At 33.3% G+C, this 19,821-nt stretch overlaps 3 protein-coding genes and 1 long non-coding RNA gene across 5 annotated transcripts; 1 reads left to right on the plus strand and 3 right to left on the minus strand.

Annotated features, from left to right (window-relative positions):
- Positions 1-4,773: 4,773 nt before the first annotated feature.
- Msbp (membrane steroid binding protein) lies at positions 4,774-8,761 on the minus strand. The gene is made up of 3 exons (XM_083046417.1): positions 8,073-8,761; positions 7,241-7,390; positions 4,774-6,825 (listed from the first exon to the last, which is right to left on the minus strand). Exons 1-3 carry the CDS (start codon positions 8,413-8,415, stop codon positions 6,659-6,661), a joined length of 660 nt encoding a protein of 219 aa, XP_082902543.1. The 5' UTR covers positions 8,416-8,761; the 3' UTR covers positions 4,774-6,658.
- A 243-nt stretch (positions 8,762-9,004) lies between these two features.
- On the plus strand, positions 9,005-11,029 carry LOC145940822 (uncharacterized). The gene is made up of 3 exons (XR_014426077.1): positions 9,005-9,528; positions 10,545-10,761; positions 10,890-11,029. It is a non-coding gene; the product is annotated as an uncharacterized LOC145940822 (long non-coding RNA).
- Oseg6 (intraflagellar transport protein Oseg6) lies at positions 10,060-17,295 on the minus strand. Its single transcript, XM_083046414.1, has 20 exons — positions 16,999-17,295; positions 15,906-16,285; positions 15,602-15,812; positions 15,397-15,509; positions 14,886-15,303; positions 14,576-14,806; positions 14,368-14,490; positions 13,976-14,273; positions 13,665-13,863; positions 13,488-13,585; positions 13,132-13,414; positions 12,697-12,925; positions 12,363-12,615; positions 11,953-12,263; positions 11,724-11,873; positions 11,516-11,612; positions 11,217-11,423; positions 10,847-11,133; positions 10,683-10,759; positions 10,060-10,594 (listed from the first exon to the last, which is right to left on the minus strand). Exons 1-20 carry the CDS (start codon positions 17,011-17,013, stop codon positions 10,477-10,479), a joined length of 4,098 nt encoding a protein of 1,365 aa, XP_082902540.1. The 5' UTR covers positions 17,014-17,295; the 3' UTR covers positions 10,060-10,476.
- A 307-nt stretch (positions 17,296-17,602) lies between these two features.
- Positions 17,603-19,724, minus strand: Rae1 (ribonucleic acid export 1). Of its 2 annotated transcripts, XM_083046415.1 has the most exons (7): positions 19,603-19,724; positions 19,185-19,485; positions 18,863-19,036; positions 18,707-18,778; positions 18,347-18,628; positions 18,050-18,244; positions 17,603-17,969 (listed from the first exon to the last, which is right to left on the minus strand). In XM_083046415.1, the coding sequence occupies exons 2-7, from the start codon at positions 19,440-19,442 to the stop codon at positions 17,883-17,885; spliced, it is 1,068 nt and encodes a 355-aa protein (XP_082902541.1). In that variant the 5' UTR covers positions 19,443-19,485; positions 19,603-19,724; the 3' UTR covers positions 17,603-17,882. The 2 variants fall into 2 exon arrangements, with proteins under 2 accessions (XP_082902541.1, XP_082902542.1); XM_083046416.1 differs by having other exon boundaries at positions 19,185-19,701.
- Between the last annotated feature and the right edge of the window lie 97 nt (positions 19,725-19,821).

Raw genomic sequence — 19,821 nt, forward strand, 5'->3', positions numbered from 1 at the left:
CGGATCGTTCGTTTCCGTCACGCCGTTCGCCGTTCATCCTTCATCATGGCGCCGCGCCGATTAGAGACGGATCGGACGGGCGCACCGAGGAGAAGGCTCTCGACGGTGCTGAATTGTGCGAATCCGAGGACTGGAACCCTGGATCGGCTGGATCTTGCGCCATTTACCATCTTGAAGAGATCGCGTTGTATACCATCGCCCGAGAATGAGACATTTATTTACGTATTTCGGAGCAAGAGTGACGGCAAGATGAAAAACGTGGAGAGACGGCTATAGCGAAATAATTTCGGATCGTGTGAATGCATTCTTGTTTTTGCTATTTTTTTTTCAAAAGTAATCTCAAGAGAAGTTTCATAAAAAATAGTAATAAGTATATGTCATAAAAAAGTATTTATCGTTTTCGAGTCTCCACTGCATGCATTTGTCACTAGGGTAAAATTGTCTTTAATCTTGATTTGTTTACTAAACTATTGCGTTATTCAAGTTTTGTAATTTGTATCATGTCTGTGCTCCATTTGTTTGTCATCGTTATCAAAGAATATACTCATTTTCTGTCATTTTAGAAGAGAATGAATATGTGAGATTTAGATTTTATATATATAAATATAGAAAACACACATTACATTATAACAATTAAGTTTATCAAATTAACTTTTAATACAAACATAAAACTGTCATAGTAAAGTTTTGGAGCAAACTGTGTTGTATTTGTATATTTACATGTAATTCTTTATTATCAATATTATGAAAGTTATCATATCCATCTTTGTTATATCATATAACTTGCAGTTATATATAAATACAATAATATAATCAAGATAATTACAATTGACAACAAAATCAATATAGAAATATCTGACAATGAGTTTTATGCTAAAATTAACTTTATCATTTATCATCAGGACTATACCAGGAATATACAAGATAGAGCTAAAAAATAAATTCATTAATCAGTATTTTTTTCTATTTTTAGGTTATTCTCCTACGATGATGAAAAATACTTTTACAATCAATGAATTTGTAGTACGTTACCCTCTTCTCATTACCATTAATACATACACCTATACATAAATAGAAAAAGAAAAGATTAAAATATATTCTACTGTTTCATTTTATACATAAAAAAACAAACATTAAAAGTTAAAATAATATTAAATACATTTCAAGGTAGAATATCAAAAAAATGAAAGTGATTTTTAAAAATGCATCCTATATATTCATTCATATATATTAATTTCCCAGTTCTAAACGTTATGTCATATTTGTGTACATACACATAGTTTCTGGTATCATCGCGAAAGTATATATGTATGGCACGCGTCATTTTTTTTTTTTATCAAATCACTTTCGCCGCCGCGATACGTCGTGTCGTCCTTGCGAGAGACTTTGCTTCCTCTCTTTCCCAAAGTTAATATAAGCATGGAGAGGCACGCGAGCGGGAAGATAGAGTAGACGATATCTCTCGAGATCCTCGTAAGAGCGCCTAAAGGAAGAAAGAATATATATATTCGATATTGGACGTCGCGCAAGATGGTCGCGCGATCTCTCTTTCGGTCGACGGGGGGGAAGAGGGCACGTTGTTGCTCGTCTTCGGGGAGGTGCGAACGGCACGCGACCCGACGCACGTCAACCTGCTGTCGGTGTCTTCGTCTCGCGCGCGACGCCGGCCTATCCTCGTCGGTGACCGCGACGAGGAGAGCGGAAGAGAAACGGGTGAACGCTCGCGAGGAAGGTGGAGAGGGGCCTCTCTCTGCAAATGGGACGGGAATCGCGGATGACGGCGTGGCAGCAGCCACCCGCTTCTCGGGTGTGCTGTGTGACAGCGGCTCTTTGTATACCGATATACTTTGTACAGAATCGCCGCGCTCTCGTCGCTCGATCCTCTCGTAAGAAAGAGAAAAAAATACATAAATCAAGATCCCGCCGAGACTCTCGCGGCGGCGATCCTTGAAAACGAGAGAGAGATCGACCTTTCTCTCTCTTTGTCACGTGATTTTGCCTGGCGATAATCTCGATGGGACAGAGATAGATCGATGGCTAAATGATGTAGGATACTTGGTAGGAATGAGAGACTCGAGGGGCGAAGGGGAAAATAATAATCATTTATTATTCTTATTATTCGAGAGATGACAGTTACGTAACTCCTGCGTTGTCCGCTCCAAACACTTGGGAGGCGGAGGAGAGTCGCCGATGTACGCAAAGCGTTCTATCTCTATCTCTCTCTTTCGCTGCTCTGCCTCTTCACGCCGCACGAATTCAGGAAAAGTGTAATCGATCGTTCGCTAAGCACGCTCGGTCGCTTCGCAGTCTACGATTTATGTCTAGTGTCGCGTGCACGACCCATCTCTCTTTAGGTTCGCGATGTACTTGTATATATTATATACATACGCAAGAGCGGAGTGCGCCATAAAGAACATTTCAACTGTCCTCCTCCTCCCCCCCGCTGGACATTAACGAAAAAACTTCATTAAGTTATCATACAGGGTGTCGTAGTTGCACGCATTCGCGTGTCTTTATTTAGGTTACGAAACGTCATCCTCTCCGAGGATCTCGCTCGATCGATGATTTTGAAACCTTTTTTTTTTTTTAGCGTTTTCCGATTAGTTTTCCCCCATCGAAGAATAAAATTTTCCTCGGAGAGGACTTTCGGGAAACGTAATTTTAAAGATTATTACATATATTATACTTTAGATTTCGAAATGGAGCACATGTTGACAAACAATAATAGAAAAATGCAAAGTCCGAAGTTTTCGAAAGAAAATCTCATTTAACATTCTGCTACAGATTAATTTATGATTATATATTTTTTATGAAAGAAGCAATAAAGTTAAATTCATATGAGAATCGTATTGTCTATTCAGCCAGGTCTTCACATAAAAAGATATTTTTTTGTCTAAATAAAAGATCTTAAAAAACTATCTTTTAGTGTGCATATAAATAGCGCAAGAGATTATATATAATTCCCAAGTTTTGATTATGAGAAAGAAAGTAGCTAAAAATGTGGTAAAATTACATTATATATATACATATATATGCAAATGAATCGCATTCATGATCATATATATATCATACAAAGAGGAACGGCTATACACTATATTATTTTCACGCAATATTGTGCCGTTGATATCACTAGTGATGCGATAAGAAAAGTAAAGCTTTCGTAATCACGTCTATATACCGATACGTTCATCCTTTTCATTTTGTCATCGAATCACGAAATAAACAAGACCCAATCGACGATTTTACAATTTCCTCAAACGAATCATAAATATTTGCATAATTAAACATAATATCATTATATTCCATCTTTAGTATAAAATTATAAAATAATGAAAAGGAAATGCATTTGACTGAAATTTTTGAGTGAAATTTTCTGTGTTTTAAAGTAAACTAAAATTAACTTATACGTTTTGTGTGAAAGAGAAGAGATAATTTTGAATCGTTTGAAACATATTTTAAGCATCAACTCAACTAATTTTGGATAAACGTTTTAAGCGTCTGGCCATCTATCTCCGAACAAAATTTTTATATAAAACGTAATCTCGAAAATATCAAAAAAGCTTGATCTTTATTATATCGGCTCGTAAATCAAAGAATTCGGCGATCTATTTAATTGAAAATGATTTAAAAATTGAAACATCTCGAATGTTTAAATTGCTGAAAATTATTGTGCATATTTTGCGCATCCAGTGAGAAATTGATTAGAATTATATATATTTCAATTATTTTCTATTAAAATATATTCTCGCGCACGCGCGGGGGATATAAATATATATATTTAACTAATTATTAAAAATTGAAAATATTTCACACATAAATATAAAAACATTCGGATGACATTTCTCTATTAAAAACTCGATCTATTCCGTATTCTGTCAAAAAAATAATTATGCTATATATATTTCTCTCTCGTCATAAAAATCCAAAGATATTGGATAACATAAGATAACATAAAAACCTTGTGTGTTTTTGAGGAAAATGTATTCTAAGCTCTTTTATCTTATCTCTTAGAAAATGTACTCATTGTCAGAAGCTATATCGAGAATCGAGTTGTGTATCTAAACGCGCGTATCTTTTGTGTGAGATGAAATAACGACTCTAAAAATATAGCTTTTCGGAATAATATTCTCCCTTATATAATGCGTTCCTGTTTTTAGCCACCGCGCTTTAATTAATAGAACGCTTCGCCTTCGTCTGTCGAGCATCGATCCTTCGCCACGCAAGGGGAATTCGAAGATATATTTATTTAATAACATGAAACGATGACGTGGGGGGCGCATAATCTTGACGATGCATTCGTTACGCTACATCGGGTTGAAGAAGCAAGGTCGATCCTCGAGCTCGGATAGGCGCGCGTCGCGCATTCCAAAAAGACCATTACTGAGGCGAGATAAACGTCCAACCAGCTCGTACTCGTAAATCAAACATGCCTCCGTTCATTTTCTTTCTCTTTTTCTCCTATATCCGTCGTGGAGGATACTCCCGAGTTGAACAATCCTATACTACTTCTATAAATGTTTCAAAAACTGACAAACATTTTTAATTTTTGGATTATTCAACAGTGATACTTGCTCGTTATGATTTATGGCTTGCTCAGATAATTATGGCCTTGTGTAATATCCAGAAATTGTGAAATTGTTGATATTTTAAGAGCATCTTTTCAGCAAGTTCATTATATTAGTATCTTATGATCTAATTATATGTAATCGCATATATAATGTTTGTTACATAGGACTAGAATAAGAATAGAAATTGTTAAATGACATTGCAATATAAACGCAAATAAAGCATATAATTACCATTATTAAGTAAATAGAATCAAATGTAAAATGTAATTCTTTGCACGTTATCAAATAGATTTCCATTCCTATACATCTCATCTCTGAGGTCTTGATGATAAAATAGAAATCAAATAACAATAAACTTTCTCGCGCCATTGTTTGGTAGAAACGAGCTATACTATAAAATGTCAAAAAGTATTTATATTTACTTCGAATAATGTGTGTGAATTGAAATATGTATAAGTCTATCACGACATTCCAATTTTTATTCCAAGTATTCAATTTTTCTGCATTCCTAGCACAACTTGTTTCATTAAAATTGTAATCTATTTGTTTCTGATAGTATCATCAACATGTGCATTTCGCTTTATAATACATTAATGTTTTTCACACAACGGAAGATACGTCTTCTATCTAGAATAATAAATTGAAAAATGGAAGTATACATTATATATTCATATACATTGAAATCAACTGTATGTATGTATATAACTGTGCATTCTTGCTATTCAATTGATATAAACAATAATAAAACTTTATTTGCCATAATTGATACTATATCTAATCATGTTAAGTTATATAAACCATGTTCATGTAATTAACAGAATGTGTGGTATACAATAAATAATTTTCTTATTTTTTAAATGCCAACAAGATATAAAATACAATTCGATTTTTATACATTGACAGAGTTTTAAATTATACAAGGAATGCATGCAAACCCTTTATATGTGTATGGATGTATGGAAATATATATGTGTATAACATAGCTCTAATTTATTTTTGTTCACATAAACTTATTTAGATGTAACTATTTACCCAAACCATGCTTTTATTTTATTGTAATGAATAAAGTCATCAAATAGCGTTAATAAATTGATGCTCTGTAGCATTTATGCCTTTCTACCGAAAGGCAACATTACACGGAAGTACACAAATACAGTTCACTGTATTGTTGTAGCGCTATAACAAAATTATATGCTGCTAAAATCTACAAAACTTTTATATTGATTATTTTCATGTAAAATAAATCGTTAGATTTTATATGTATTTTTATACACCCGACTCCTAGTACTGTTTTAGCAATTAAAAGTTTTGCACAAAATATGCAATTTGAAATGGTTCTTTTTATTCAACGTTAGTGAGAAAAAGGTTTCCGTATTGGGATACCACATTTTATACCATGCATAATAATTACATATCGCTCGATTGTATTAAAAATATAAACATAAATATATAACCATTAACGCTTTCCGATTAATAAGCGTTAATCGGAAATAATTAACAAGTGAATTGTTTCAAAATTTATGTTTTTGTATAATTCCACTCTTTCCGACGATTCGGTATTGTAAATTTCTTTAAATCATGGAAATGCGGCGTAAAGATATTTCATAGATAAACTTAAAACTAAATTCCAAATGCATGTCAGAAACTTTATCGTACTGCTATTCATGTACGAAGTGTATCGTTACTGCATGTTGCACAGTAGGATACAACTAATTCAATGAAAAACTACAATGGAATATATACTATATTGTTACTTGCCATTGATTCAGCTTAGCAATCTGTAGAAAATCTTTTGTACATATATAAAAACATTAAAAGACACGAGAGAACGTCTGATTAGAAGTTAGACGTTCAAATAAAGTCTTTGCATCATAATCACCAGCTTTTTTCAAAATGTTTATGTACTTCCAACTCGATTAAAAGCCAGTATTTCGCCTCTTTATCTGATTATCGTTATGAAGTAATAAAATATTCGGTTGAACGTCCAGAAATATATTCATGAGCGATAATTTCAAAAATTTCTGTAACAACAATGTATGCGTAATGTGCTTCCGAAAAAGTTCTGCTTCTTCCAATGTACAATCATGTGGTCAATCGCTCTTTGACTTTCCCGCAGTCTCACTGTTATCTGTTTTTGTTTCTGTTTCATTTTCCGATTTTACTTCAGTTTCCTGTTGGCTACCCTCGTCTTCCTCGTCCGAATAATTTGTGGGTGCTTCGCCAGGCTTTAATAATTTTCCGACGTAATCGTACCTCTCTATAACAAAAAGAAGAAAAGAATAGATAATTACATACATGTATGTATTATTTGATCATAACTTGATAGATTTAAACTCCTATATCTTGACGAGCTCAAACAAAGATACATATGTAATAAAAAATCCTTGAACTGTACTCTCATTCATTATTCATGAGATTCAAAGCGTTTGTGCATTGACTTAAATATAATCTATTTCAAATGGACAAGTACAAAAAATATTATTTACATGCAAACTTGTTTCTTTTTAATTTATCTCTCATGTAGCTTATTGATGTAGATAACATATTAACATAAAAATTTGTATTAATGCGCACATTAATATTAATGTCTATTTTTGTACATATCTACTTTTTACATTATGCATAAATCAGAAATCATTGTAACTTCTGCCTGCATGTGCCAAGTCACTCACCTTTAAATTGTTCTTCCCATTCGTTGATAGAATTCATTTCTGTAGTATTCAAATCGCTTAAATCATCATATTTATCCGTTGCTGCGTCTACTGCAAACCTTGCCAGTGCCCTACTGGCATCTCGGCCACCAAATGCTTCATACGGTCCACCTATGCAAAAGAAACGATAGCACACAATTTCTCCAAAAAATTATTACTAACAAAGTTACATAAATAAAGAGCGTACAATCGACTTTCCTTTATTTTTATCAGAGATTATTAACAATTTAAAAAGCAAAGAAAATTTTAACATGTACATACGTAATCTCCTTCCGCATCAAATATGTGCAAAATAATCTAAAAATGATTTTATATACAACTACACGATTATCTTTTATTTACTAATAGTTTTATCATTCTAAAACTCGATCAATTTATTTAAGATTCAGGGAAAAAATGGATTTCATAGTTTCGGACCATTTATTCACCCATTATACGTATTTAAGCGAGCCTTTCTTTCCCGACATACATCAGGCAACGCGATAAGCAGCTATCATCGTCATCAGCTAAGCAGTCTCGCGACACAGAGAGGCACAATTGGTCGTGACGATGTTGCGATTTCGCGATTTTATTTTTGCGCGCGCACCACGCGATGATATCATCAACGGGCGTTCCTTTGGGCCGCAAACTAATAAAACGAACTACACAATAAAGCGCCGGAGAGTGAGAGAATCGGTTTGATTCATCAAATTGATATCGCTCGTAGAATCGTCCAACAATCTCCGGAGCGCGGAGACCGAAAAAAAAAGAAAGAAAAAACTTTACATCGTCGTAGCCAAGTCTGAAAACTCACCAGGGCCGTAAAACTTGGCGCCTCTGGTGACATCGTAAACGCTGCCGTTTACGGCGACCAGTATCCGGCCATCCGGACCTTTGCCGTCATACTTGGTCAGTTCCTCGATCGCGAAGTCGCGTCGCAGCTTCGGCAGCTTCTTCACCTCCTGCACGGGCTCCTCGGTCCTCGTGCGGCTCTTCACGATCTTGTAGACGAGGATGGCGATCACGCCCACCAGGGCGAGGTTCACCGGGCTCTTGACGATCTCGGTGACGAAGCTCGACAGGAACTGCGACTGCTGCTGCTGCTGCTCCTGGGTGCCAGCCGTGGCGGCGGCCGGCGAGCCGCTCTTCTCGGCCATCTTGACGAGACCTCGCTGCCGAGCGGGCGAGAAGGGACCGCGAATCGAGAAGAAAACGAGGAGTTAGGCGAACGTCTCGCGCGCGCCGATTCAACACTCTCGGTCACCTCGGTTCTACGTATCGTGTCCCCGACCTCGACTATATACCGTAAAAGGCGTATTATTAAAGGCGTTGCCAACGACGCGGGCCTCGAAATACCGGAAATAACGAAAACGACGATGGGAAATCACTGCCGAGTGACGACGCCGACTATTGGCGCGCGCGACACGATAAATAAAACGATACCGATCGTGCGTGCCGGTCGCGAGCTCGACGTAGAGTCGCGTCGTATATTTTAATAGCGCGCAGCGGCGCGAGATTCTCCTCCAGCTATACCCAGCTATATCGTTCTACGTGGCCGCACCGTGGTGGTGCGTCTTCAGGGCCGTAATGCACTCTGGGAGGACGAGTTTTCGCGATTCGCGACAAACTTCGCACTAAAGCTCTCCCCCCTCCTCCTCCCTCCCCCCTCTCTCTCTCTCTCTCTCTCTCTCTTTATACAGAAAAATATATCGAAATGTCAACGGTGTAATATTTAAATAATTTTCGATTCAACATTTCTCCTTCTCTATGCGAAAAGATATCGAAATGCATCAACGATGTAATGAAATTATTTCCGAATGAAAATGTTTGTCTCTCCTTCTCGCGTGATACTTCACTGTACAATTGTTATCTATTGACATAATGCGAGAAATCGACATGTATAAAAAAATGTTACGTGATATAGGTTTCGCATCAGTCGCTTGTCTGATGTTTGTTATTTTGTTAATGCGCATTTTATTAATGACGAGCTATAATTATAATGAGACCTTTCTCTAAATGAAGTTACGTTTAAATAGAAAATTGATATCTTAAAATTCATCGTGTCCTTGAATATTAATTAACATATAATTAATGTCAAAATATATATATATATATATATAATTATGCGTCAAGCATTTACATACCTATATGTATATAAGTTTAATCGATCGTGGCTCATTAATTTTTGAAGAAACTCGCTGCAAATCGTCATACAAACTTACGCATATTTATACAGCTATGTCTATTGGCCTTTTTCCAACAATTCCAAGGTACCGTTTGCAGCTTTTTTTTTTCCTCCAGAGCGAGAACAGTTATTTTGCGAAAGTAAAAAAGAAATGGCTGTGATTATTTGAGAGTCGATCGGAGCTCTCTGGTTTTTAGACTTGGAATTTTAAAATAAAATATAAAAATTGCACCCCTATTTTCTTATTATCCTGTTTATCGTTAAATCTCTTTGTCTATATTGCGAAATATCTATCCAAGAGTTTATTTGACAAAAAAAGAAAAAGTAAAAGTCATACACGTCGATTCTTCAAAGTCATGCTACGCAGTCACGTGTTCTCTTAGGTTAGGTTAGGTTAGGTTAATTATCGCAGTCACGATGTTACGAGACCGAGCAGACTGAATATGTTATGATTATTATGATGGCTCGTTCTAGCTTTCTTTTTTCGTTTTACGCAATGGGAAACTCGCGGAATGTAGCTTCTTATCTGTTAATCTAATCTCTAAGATTTCTCGTAGAAAACTTTTACGATAATGAAGCTGTAACGATTACAAATAACATTAATTACCAACAAATATTAATATTTGTCCGTGTCAATCATTTTATTTGTGGCAATTATCTATATTAAAATGCATAGCTTGCGTAGCTAATAGCACTGATTCTCTTATATATATTTATATTACTAATGTAATCTACTTGTACTCGAGTAATTGTACTTGTAATGGACGGCACTGTTGCATCGAGAATTCTGACGCTTTGTCTTTTCCAACTCGATCGGAATATTTACTATTTACTATCCCTATTATTTGCAAATTTAAATTGCACTCGTGATTATATCATATTCGTCTAAGGCATACGATAATGCATCTTTGATTTGTGCAACAAGTAGATGCAAATATCTATAAAATAATATTTGTTCCCTAATTTGTGTAAACTATAAGCTGTTTCTCGTACATTAATAAAAATGTACTCTCCATGTTTAAATATGTAAAAATTACGCCTTCTTTTCCTCTTGATAATCAAGATATGGACGGATATCAGTAATGGACGATACAATTTCAGGATTAACTCTCTCGGAGCACATTGGACAAGTTTCTTCAGATTCGATAATCCTATTGCACAGATAAGAAATTATTATAGATACTTGAGTGCTTTTCTTACTATTTACTATTACATATACAATATATGCGCAATATTTACCTTAGAAATTCACTTCTGATGGCTGGGAAATCACACTGGGGACATACTGTGAAATCATCCTCTACAATATGCCGTCCCTGTAAGTAAATACATTAATGAAAATAAAAATAAATAAAATTTGTAGATTTCTCTTATTTTTTAAATAGCATTAAAAAAGTTTTTACCGTTGCAATACAAAAAGGTATGGTGTTTTTACATTTATCACAGGTCACTTTAGTCTCGGGAACTCTACTCTTACAGTATGGACATCGTGTCAAAGGTTCATCGTCATTTTCGATATCCTTCGTTCTCGGTGCTTTCCTCACAATCGCTTCAATCTTTTTGCTGTACTTTGCATCTATCTGTCCCCGATATTCGGGACGCATCAGCATAGCGGCGAAATTAAAAGCTGCGTTTTTCAAGCCCGCTCTGTGGCATTCTATTACAGTTGAAGTTAATATCGGTACGATATCTAAAGAATATAAATTACATGTTACACATATATAAGTCGAGCATTAATTCGCGTTAATTGCTATTACTTTTTTTTGTACTAACGTGAGGGAAATTTTGATATATTGTTAGCTACTCTGATCAACATCCGAGCACCTCGTAAATGATCGCTTCTTTTCACGTGTAATCTCACCAGAATATAAGAATGCAAAAGTCTTAAATTAGACTGCATCTCTAAAGGTATCGTGATTTTGTTTCTCTTCAATTCTTGATACATTCCAAATAGAACATCGTGAGCGTTTCTGTAGTTGCCTGAAATTGAAAAAAAAAGAAATTAAAAAGATTGAAAAAAGATTATTATTATTATTATTATTTAGCATTACACATTTTTAATTAATATATACCATTAATTTGTTCCTCGTTTGCAATTATAATCGCTGTTTTAGCTGCTTCTTTATATTGTTTTCTAGCCATGTATAATCGAAACAAATATTTTGGATCCTAGTAAAAAACATAAATTATATTTATAATTCAAAAAGAGTGCTATAAAAATAAGCATATTCCTGAGATATTCATATTCAACTGATTATTTAAATATAAATAAATAATAACCTTTGGTAATCCATCGCTACCTAGTAAGAAATCTATTAATTGATTAGCTAATTTATCATCCTTAGCGGATGCAATAGTATCTATGGCATAAGTGATCGCTCTGTCATCATCTGGAACCAACTGTGCAGCTTTTAATAAATGTCGCAAAGCCTAAAAATATTAATTATTTAATCATTGAAATATCATTAATTAATTATACATAATTAGAAATAAAACATTGCAAACTTACCTTCTGATATTCTTTAGCGTGGAAATAATACTTTCCCGCTAGAAGATTGTTTTTTTGCGATTCAAAATGCATAGCAAGACTTCTAAAATCTTCTTTACGAACATTAGTGTCATCAATTGTGTTCACCAAAATCTCTCCATACAATTCCATTTTACCATGTTGGTTAGCTAATTGAAAAGCTTCGTCGTGACAATTCGATAAAATTAGGAATTTAATAGCTGAATTATAGTCATTCATCTTTTGAAAATATCTTGCGACCATTCTTGCACCTTCTATACTTTTAGTTTCTTGAACAACTTCAACGCTACGAGCTGTATAAATAGAATAATAAAGTATTATTATTTAAATATTAATGTTTTTTTATTAGATTAAATCTTATATGTAGAGAAATAAACACAAAATGTATTTACCAGGATTATTTAAATGTTCCAGATTAATTCTGATTATGTTATCATAGTCCTTTGCTGTTTCATATGCTTTGGCAGCTTCCTCATATTTACCTTCCGACTCTTTGGCTTTTGCATATTGTATGTTAATTTTTGCCGACGATATTTGCGGCAGGAGTTGTCCCACTTTGTGCCAATTTTTCAACTTTATATATGCAGAGGCAGCTTTATCGAAATATTCAGCCTTTTCGTATAATTGTGCAGCTTCGCTGAATTGCTAAAAATATATGTAAATTTATGCAATAAAAAGATATAATTACCTTTATGAGATCTAACTAATATAAATATAAGACTATACCTTCATCGATTCTAAAATCTCTGCACACTCCTTCCTTAGTAATCTTGAACTTTCATTATCCATGGCTATTCCAACGCCTTTTCTACTATCGCCGCATCTTATAGACATTCTTGCTATTCCCGCTAGACATTGACTTCGATGATGAGGATTTTGCGCAGCCAAAACAGACGAAATATTGGAGTCGATAAGACCGCGTTCGTAGTTTGTCAAAGCTTTTGGGTAGTTTCCTCTATAGGACAAAAGATGCTTTTGTTGAATAATTATTTGCAGTATATGACAAAAACATTATTATAACATACATGTTTCTAAAATACTTTTTAAAAATAAGTAGCTAAATGGTTATACTTATGCATTATTGCTATGAAAAATCTTATTTGTTTTTAATCACTTCTTAAAACAATGACATATATATTTAATAGTATTTGTAAATCTTACGTAAATTCCAACTGTTGGGCGTATTCTTTAGCAATAAAAGGAATTTCGTCAGGTTTTAACTTCTGCGCTAGACTCAACGCTTGTTCCCACTGCATTAAATCTCTTCTTAGATACAAGGCTTGCACAGGTTCGGAAGATTGTAGAAAATATTTTTCAGCTTCGTTATAATTTCCTAATAATATACAAGCATGGCCACATAATAATGCTAGTTCATCTATATTTTCCATATTTTGTAATGTCCATACCATTGAGGCATCTTCTATTTGTCGATATACACGAATGGCTGTAAACACATAACTTAAATATTTTATAATGTTCCTAATAAAAATATGAAATTAAATATTGCTATCTCTTACCAAATTCGACATTTAAATTTGCAATAGCACTTTGGCCCAATTTTAGCCATGCATCTTTTTCGTTTAATTTCTCGCAAGTATTCCAAGCTTGTTGAAATCTAAAATATAATAAATAAATTTTTTGAAATATTTCATACAAGTTTCTTTATTTTTAATTATAATTTGTATAATACTTACCGTCTGCACAGAATTTGATTATTTAAAATTTCATTAATTTTTTTTAATTCCACAATATTCCCTACCTCTTCATGGGAGGCTAATGTTATTTGTATTAATTTGCTACCTATTGTACTCAATGTAACTTCTCCAGAATACATCAATAAAGGCACTGAGTCTGATGGCAACTTTGTGGTATTTATTTTTACTACTTTAGTACCTGTTATATACATAATTATAGATAATTAAATTTATATAATTTTATAATATATATATATATATATATATATATATAATATGTGATAATACATATAATCATGTCATTTGCTTACCCTCAACAAAATATTTTACAAAACTGTATGTTACAATAATGCTTTTGTTGTATATAGCAAACATAGCACGTTCGAATATATTTTGATCCCAGAGAATGCTGTCAATGTTATCAGGACAATCAGGCACTGCAATGGCCACTTCATTTATCGGGTCAAATACGTAAGCATCAGACTTATTGTCAACAAAACACAATTGTGTTCCATTCGCATCCAAATATAACTCCTTTATTCCATTGTTATGCATAAATTCGGTACATTGATTAAATGTTTCCAAATAAAAGTATACAATATGACCCATCTAAAAGTATAAGAAATCAGATGTACACATTAATTCATTTATTTATAACCAATTATTCAATATTATCTCAAAGTTTAATCTCAAATTGACTTACATCGTTACCATAAACCAAAAAATCCGGACAGAGAGCGTGACATGTTATTCTACTATGAGAGTTTGAATCTGGAAACATTTTTGTATCTTTCTCATTATTTATCAATGCTTCATCAGATTTAATCTGTGTATAATATAAATTAATAAAATCATTTTATGGATTTCATATATTTTTTATATATGCTTTTATATTCAAAACTCATAGTTACCGAATGCAGCTGCAGTTTTCCATCAAATAATGTGGATACATATCTCTCGTTTAAACGAATACTATCTATCGTCGCCAAATAATCTCTCTCAAAATGTATCCTGTCGTAATGATTTAGAGACAAATCCCAAAAAAGAGCTCTATTGTTTAATCCTACTGCTAAATGTATTGGACCCACTGCTAATATGGTTGGTTCTATTATAGTATTAATTATTTGCGGGCTTGGTTTCTCCTAAAAAAAAAATTAATTTCAGTGAAAAATACTTTACCTTATCACTTAATTTTTTTGTCACCAAAAATCTTATTAATACCTTGTCCAATACATAAAGATGTACAGCCACTTCCATCAAACTCGTTAACAATGCTATCCTGTTACCACAAACACTGGTTAATTTTGGTATTTCTATCAAATATATCAATATATTGCCCACGTAAGTCACAACTGCCAGCATTGTTCCGTCTGGTGACCATTCAATACTGCTAATTCCATTTTCGCCGGCCACTGAAATCATTGTGTCGGTTTCCTCGAGATTTTGCAAACTATGTACTTTTAACGTATTGTCACCGCAAGTAGCTACTTTTCCGGCCATTTGACTCAATGCAATATCTGTCAAAGAATCTCTATGGTTCTTAATTTGAAACAATTCTTGGCCAACTTCCTTTATATGCGTTGATATTGCTATAAAGAAGCCAGCTTCGAATCCTACCAATATATAGCCATCACCATACCTGTAAAGTAGAAATGTATGTACATATTCAATACAGTATATTAAAATGAAGTATTGTATATTGTGAATCAAGTATTACTCTATAAATAGTTACCATTTGTAAGTTACAATTGATCCATAACGTTTCTGAAAGGCCAATTCAATAGGATTCTCTGGGTCCAAAATGTTGTATAAAAACAAAGTCGTTTTGCTGACAATAAGGGACACCTAAAAATATTTTATATTTTTACATATATAAAATAAACAAATTCATATGAATATTTTTCAAATATTTTTTGACAATAAGTGTTCATAAATACCGTATTTTCTCCGCCTATCCTGTGATCCATTTTCATTTCGCTAAATTGTATATGAGATGGATCACCCTGAAGAGCTATCTCTCGGCGAGTATCTCCTTCGCTTGTGCTAATGGTTAAAACCTTGTCCTCACTTGCCAAAGCGAGAAGACCATCTATCGACCATGCGCCACATAAGATACGCTTTTTATGTTTTCCCAAGATAGGTATCCGTCTACATTATGTAACAGAAAATAATAATTAAATAAAATTAAACATTTTATAATTTTTAAATTACATAAATATTTTGTTGATAGTCTAATCATACTTTGCATTTATGTGATCGTAAAGCACCAAATTTCCCTTCTGCGTTCCTATTGCTAGCAAACAGCTCTTCTTCGCCCACATCATACAGGTCAGCCCATCTCTTACACCCGCGTCTATCTGAGACTTTTTGCCGGTTGTGGCATCCCATAAAACTATAACTGATGAATTCTGCGATATTATTGCCAACAGATCTCCATCCGAGTCCCAACCAAAGCCAGTGCATAATCCAGAAATTTGTATTCGTTCCTGAATATCTCCTTGTCTATCAAAAATGGCAACTGTACAATCACAACCTGTTGTGGCTAGATGTGTACTATTTCCAGGACGCCAAGAAATATAAACACTGCCGGTGCTATGAGGTTGATCTAGTCGATAGAGAACCTGTCATTAAATAGATCAAATTAAATATCTTATGACAGAAAAGAGCAGAATAAAGTTCGCATAGCGAAATAGATTGAAAGAAACGATCAGACATATAGATTTATTAATCAATGCGAATCTTTTCCTCTTTTATCATTGATATTATTATTATAACAATTACACAGTTGGAAAATTTGTATTTTCTTGTTAAAAATGATCCCCGTTAAAATTTTTGTGTTAAATATTTAACACATTCATGTGTTAAATTAACATATTGCTGTTGTGTTAATTGAACTCAAATGTTAAATTATTAAAATAACTGAAAGTGTAAAAATAACACAATGTGTATTTACTTTTAATTTTACACAATAAATATGTTCGATATTATTAGTGACAAGATTTATCTGTTAAAATTTACAGAAAAAAAATGTTAATTTTACTTTATAATATAAGTGGGGATGATAAAATGTAAAATTAACAATTTTTTTAGTTAATTTTTACATTAAAACTATGTTAATTTAACACAAAATTTATTTTGTTTACTTGAAGTTTGCATTAATTTTATGTTAAAATATTAACACAATATTCGTGTCATCATTTAACATATCCGTATTATGTTAAATTAACACAAAAATTTCTGTGGACCGTTTGGGACATGTGATATTTGTTAAATTTAACACAAATTTTTCAATTGTGTACATGTAGAATGCAACTGTCAATGACACATAACCTACCTTCTCCGACGACATTATAACGCGGAGAGTTTGGTTTTGACGGAGAAATTAATTAATCTGTGTATTTAAATAACATATCTATATAATATTACGTTGTTCATAGCTGAAATATTGATTTATTAGACAGTGCCATCTCCTCGTACCAATGTACCTCGTACACCGGCCATATTGTTTACCTTTGCAGGTTTGTTCTTTTTAGCTAAAATGGAACAGAAAAAAATGAGATAGATATATTTTTAGATATTGGAGAGAAAGAGAGAAAACACGAAGAGTGCAAAAAGTTCAGTTAAAAAGAACAAACCATAATACACACAACAGTTCAAATTCGCATTTAATAAACGAAATTGTTAATTTTATCATAAAATGGATTGCATGTCCGAAATACAGATTCATAAAAATAAAATTGTTTTGTAAAAAAAATTATCCTTTTCCAAGACTTTTTAGAAATACACAAAGATTTATAAAAATCTTGAAATTATGAAATATATTATTCAATCATAGAAGAGTAAAAAGATATCGAGGATGTTAAATGTAAACAATTGCGCGCGCACAGCTTTTTGTTTATTAAAATATATATAATAAATTTGTGTATTTCAATATTAGCGTTTTTACAAAAGAAAATATGCCTGTCAATATATATTTTGGAAATTAATCATCTTATATCTTAATGAAAAATTAGTTAGAAAAAAAAATTTTTTTCATATAGTATACTACTCTATATAATTTATAAATACATAAAATCATGTGAGTAACGCAATGTTAATTATTTAACAATTAAAAAAAACAATAAAATGTTATGTGTTTACTGAAAAAATGCGTGAATCCTCATGATTATATTTGAATTCATACATCGTCTGGTGAAAATTTTACTTAAGAATCAAAGCCTAGGGCGAAGCTTTCGGTTTTAATTCATCATAACATGGTCTCAAAAAGATTTGATTCTTTTTTGCTGGATTATAATACTCGTGTCCCTAAAATATAAATATATACCTTGTCAATAATCATATCAAGTATATGCAATTTTTCGATTATTGTATTTTAATAATAATACCTTTGACCAATCGTAAGAAACAGCATATGCAAATATCTGTCCATTGTGATTAAAGCAACAACGTGTGATGGGTTGTTCCATTGTTTCGGATGACTTTAACTTCGTACGTGCATCTTTATCCCAGAAACCAAAAGTGCCATCACCACCTACAGTTGCTACAGTGCCGTGTACTGGATGGAATGCAATGTCATTAACCTGTGCAGAAATTGATAAACAAAATATTATTACAATTAGAAGAAACTAAACTTTTTCTATAAGATAAATTTAAATTAAAAAATTTAAAAAGTATCTACCAACCGCATAAATATCTTGATATCCATTTGGTGTACCGTTAGTTCTATGACATTTAAATGTAAAATTTTCCTTTGTACTAAGATTCAGATGATGAATTGCTACACGTCCTTCTGTGCTACCAATCGCGAAACCAGTTGGAACTTTTTTCTTATCTCTGAAAATTGCTACGCAACGATATTGGTACTTTAAGCTTAGCTCAACTGGTTTGTATTCGCGTGGACTGCCTTCCAGTTGGTAGACTATTAATCCACGTGCAGCTGTTCCCACAACTGCCATTGGATAATCCTGTGATATTATTAATGTGAATAATTTTATATATTATACAAATTTCATTGTACATATATATATATATGCCTTACTTACCACATCAGCACAGTAACATCTTTCAGGTAGATTGATAGTCATTGCAGGTTTAGGACTGCGTAAATCCCAAAACTGAAAATTTAACATTTTTTAATAAAAATATTAAAAGATATAAATTAATGAACTGTCAAGTAAAGAAATTTGATAAATATTTACTCTTAGTGTTTTATCCCAGGAACCAGTCATTAGACATGAATATGAAGATGCTTTTATCCAATGACACGTTTTGATAGGTGCATCATGCGCTGCCACCTGCATGCTCTGATTTGTGGCCAGATCCCAGCACTTTGCCGTTTTGTCACATCCTGCCATAAACACCTTAGTTCCATCCTGACAATTTATATAATTTGATGTTGTATAAAAATTAATTTAAAAAGTATATAAATATCTCGTGGTGACTTATTTTATTAGGATTGTACGAAGATTTACTATACATACACACAATGTCATTAGAATATAGGATGAAATAGAAACTTACATCGCTCCAGCATACAGCCAAAACTGGCGCTGCCATGCTTTGCATTGATTTCGGTACAGTCTTGCCGGATTGCTCGACTTCCCAACAGCGAACATTGCAATCCCAGGAACCGGCTACGAGAAAATTCTGTTGGATGGACGCCGGGCTGAACGCTAGACTGGAGACGGAATCATCCGGTGGCGAAACTACTTCGAAATCCTGCATGGGATTCGACGTATTCGACGTTCCCGTCCTTAATGTGTTGTTCTGATTGAACATTTCTAATTAACGCCCTTATTATTCCTTATTTCTCGCAATCTCTCTGTAAATAATTTCGAACCGTGTTCATGAAAAAAGGTTAACTTCTCTATCGCGAATTATCTCTTTCAAAATGTCTATAATTGTTTAAATATTCATATCACACGTGAAAAAATATTACATTATGCCAAAGAGATGGAAAATACCGAATAAACACTCAAATATTTTATTACAAATACGAATTATGTATGCGACACATGAATTGTAACTAAACAAAGTGCGAATTTGCGCTTTGCGCATGCGCTAACGAACTGACTTTGTTCCAAATATTAAGGCCGTATCACACTACGGGTTTGCGAACTCGATTGCGATTGGATGTGACGTTTGCGTATTGACCAAT

This window comes from Prenolepis imparis, unplaced genomic scaffold, assembly GCF_030444845.1.
Source record: "Prenolepis imparis isolate NDT839.2.m4 unplaced genomic scaffold, iyPreImpa1.0 SCAF_9, whole genome shotgun sequence".
Classification (NCBI taxonomy): Eukaryota; Metazoa; Arthropoda; class Insecta; order Hymenoptera; family Formicidae; genus Prenolepis; species Prenolepis imparis.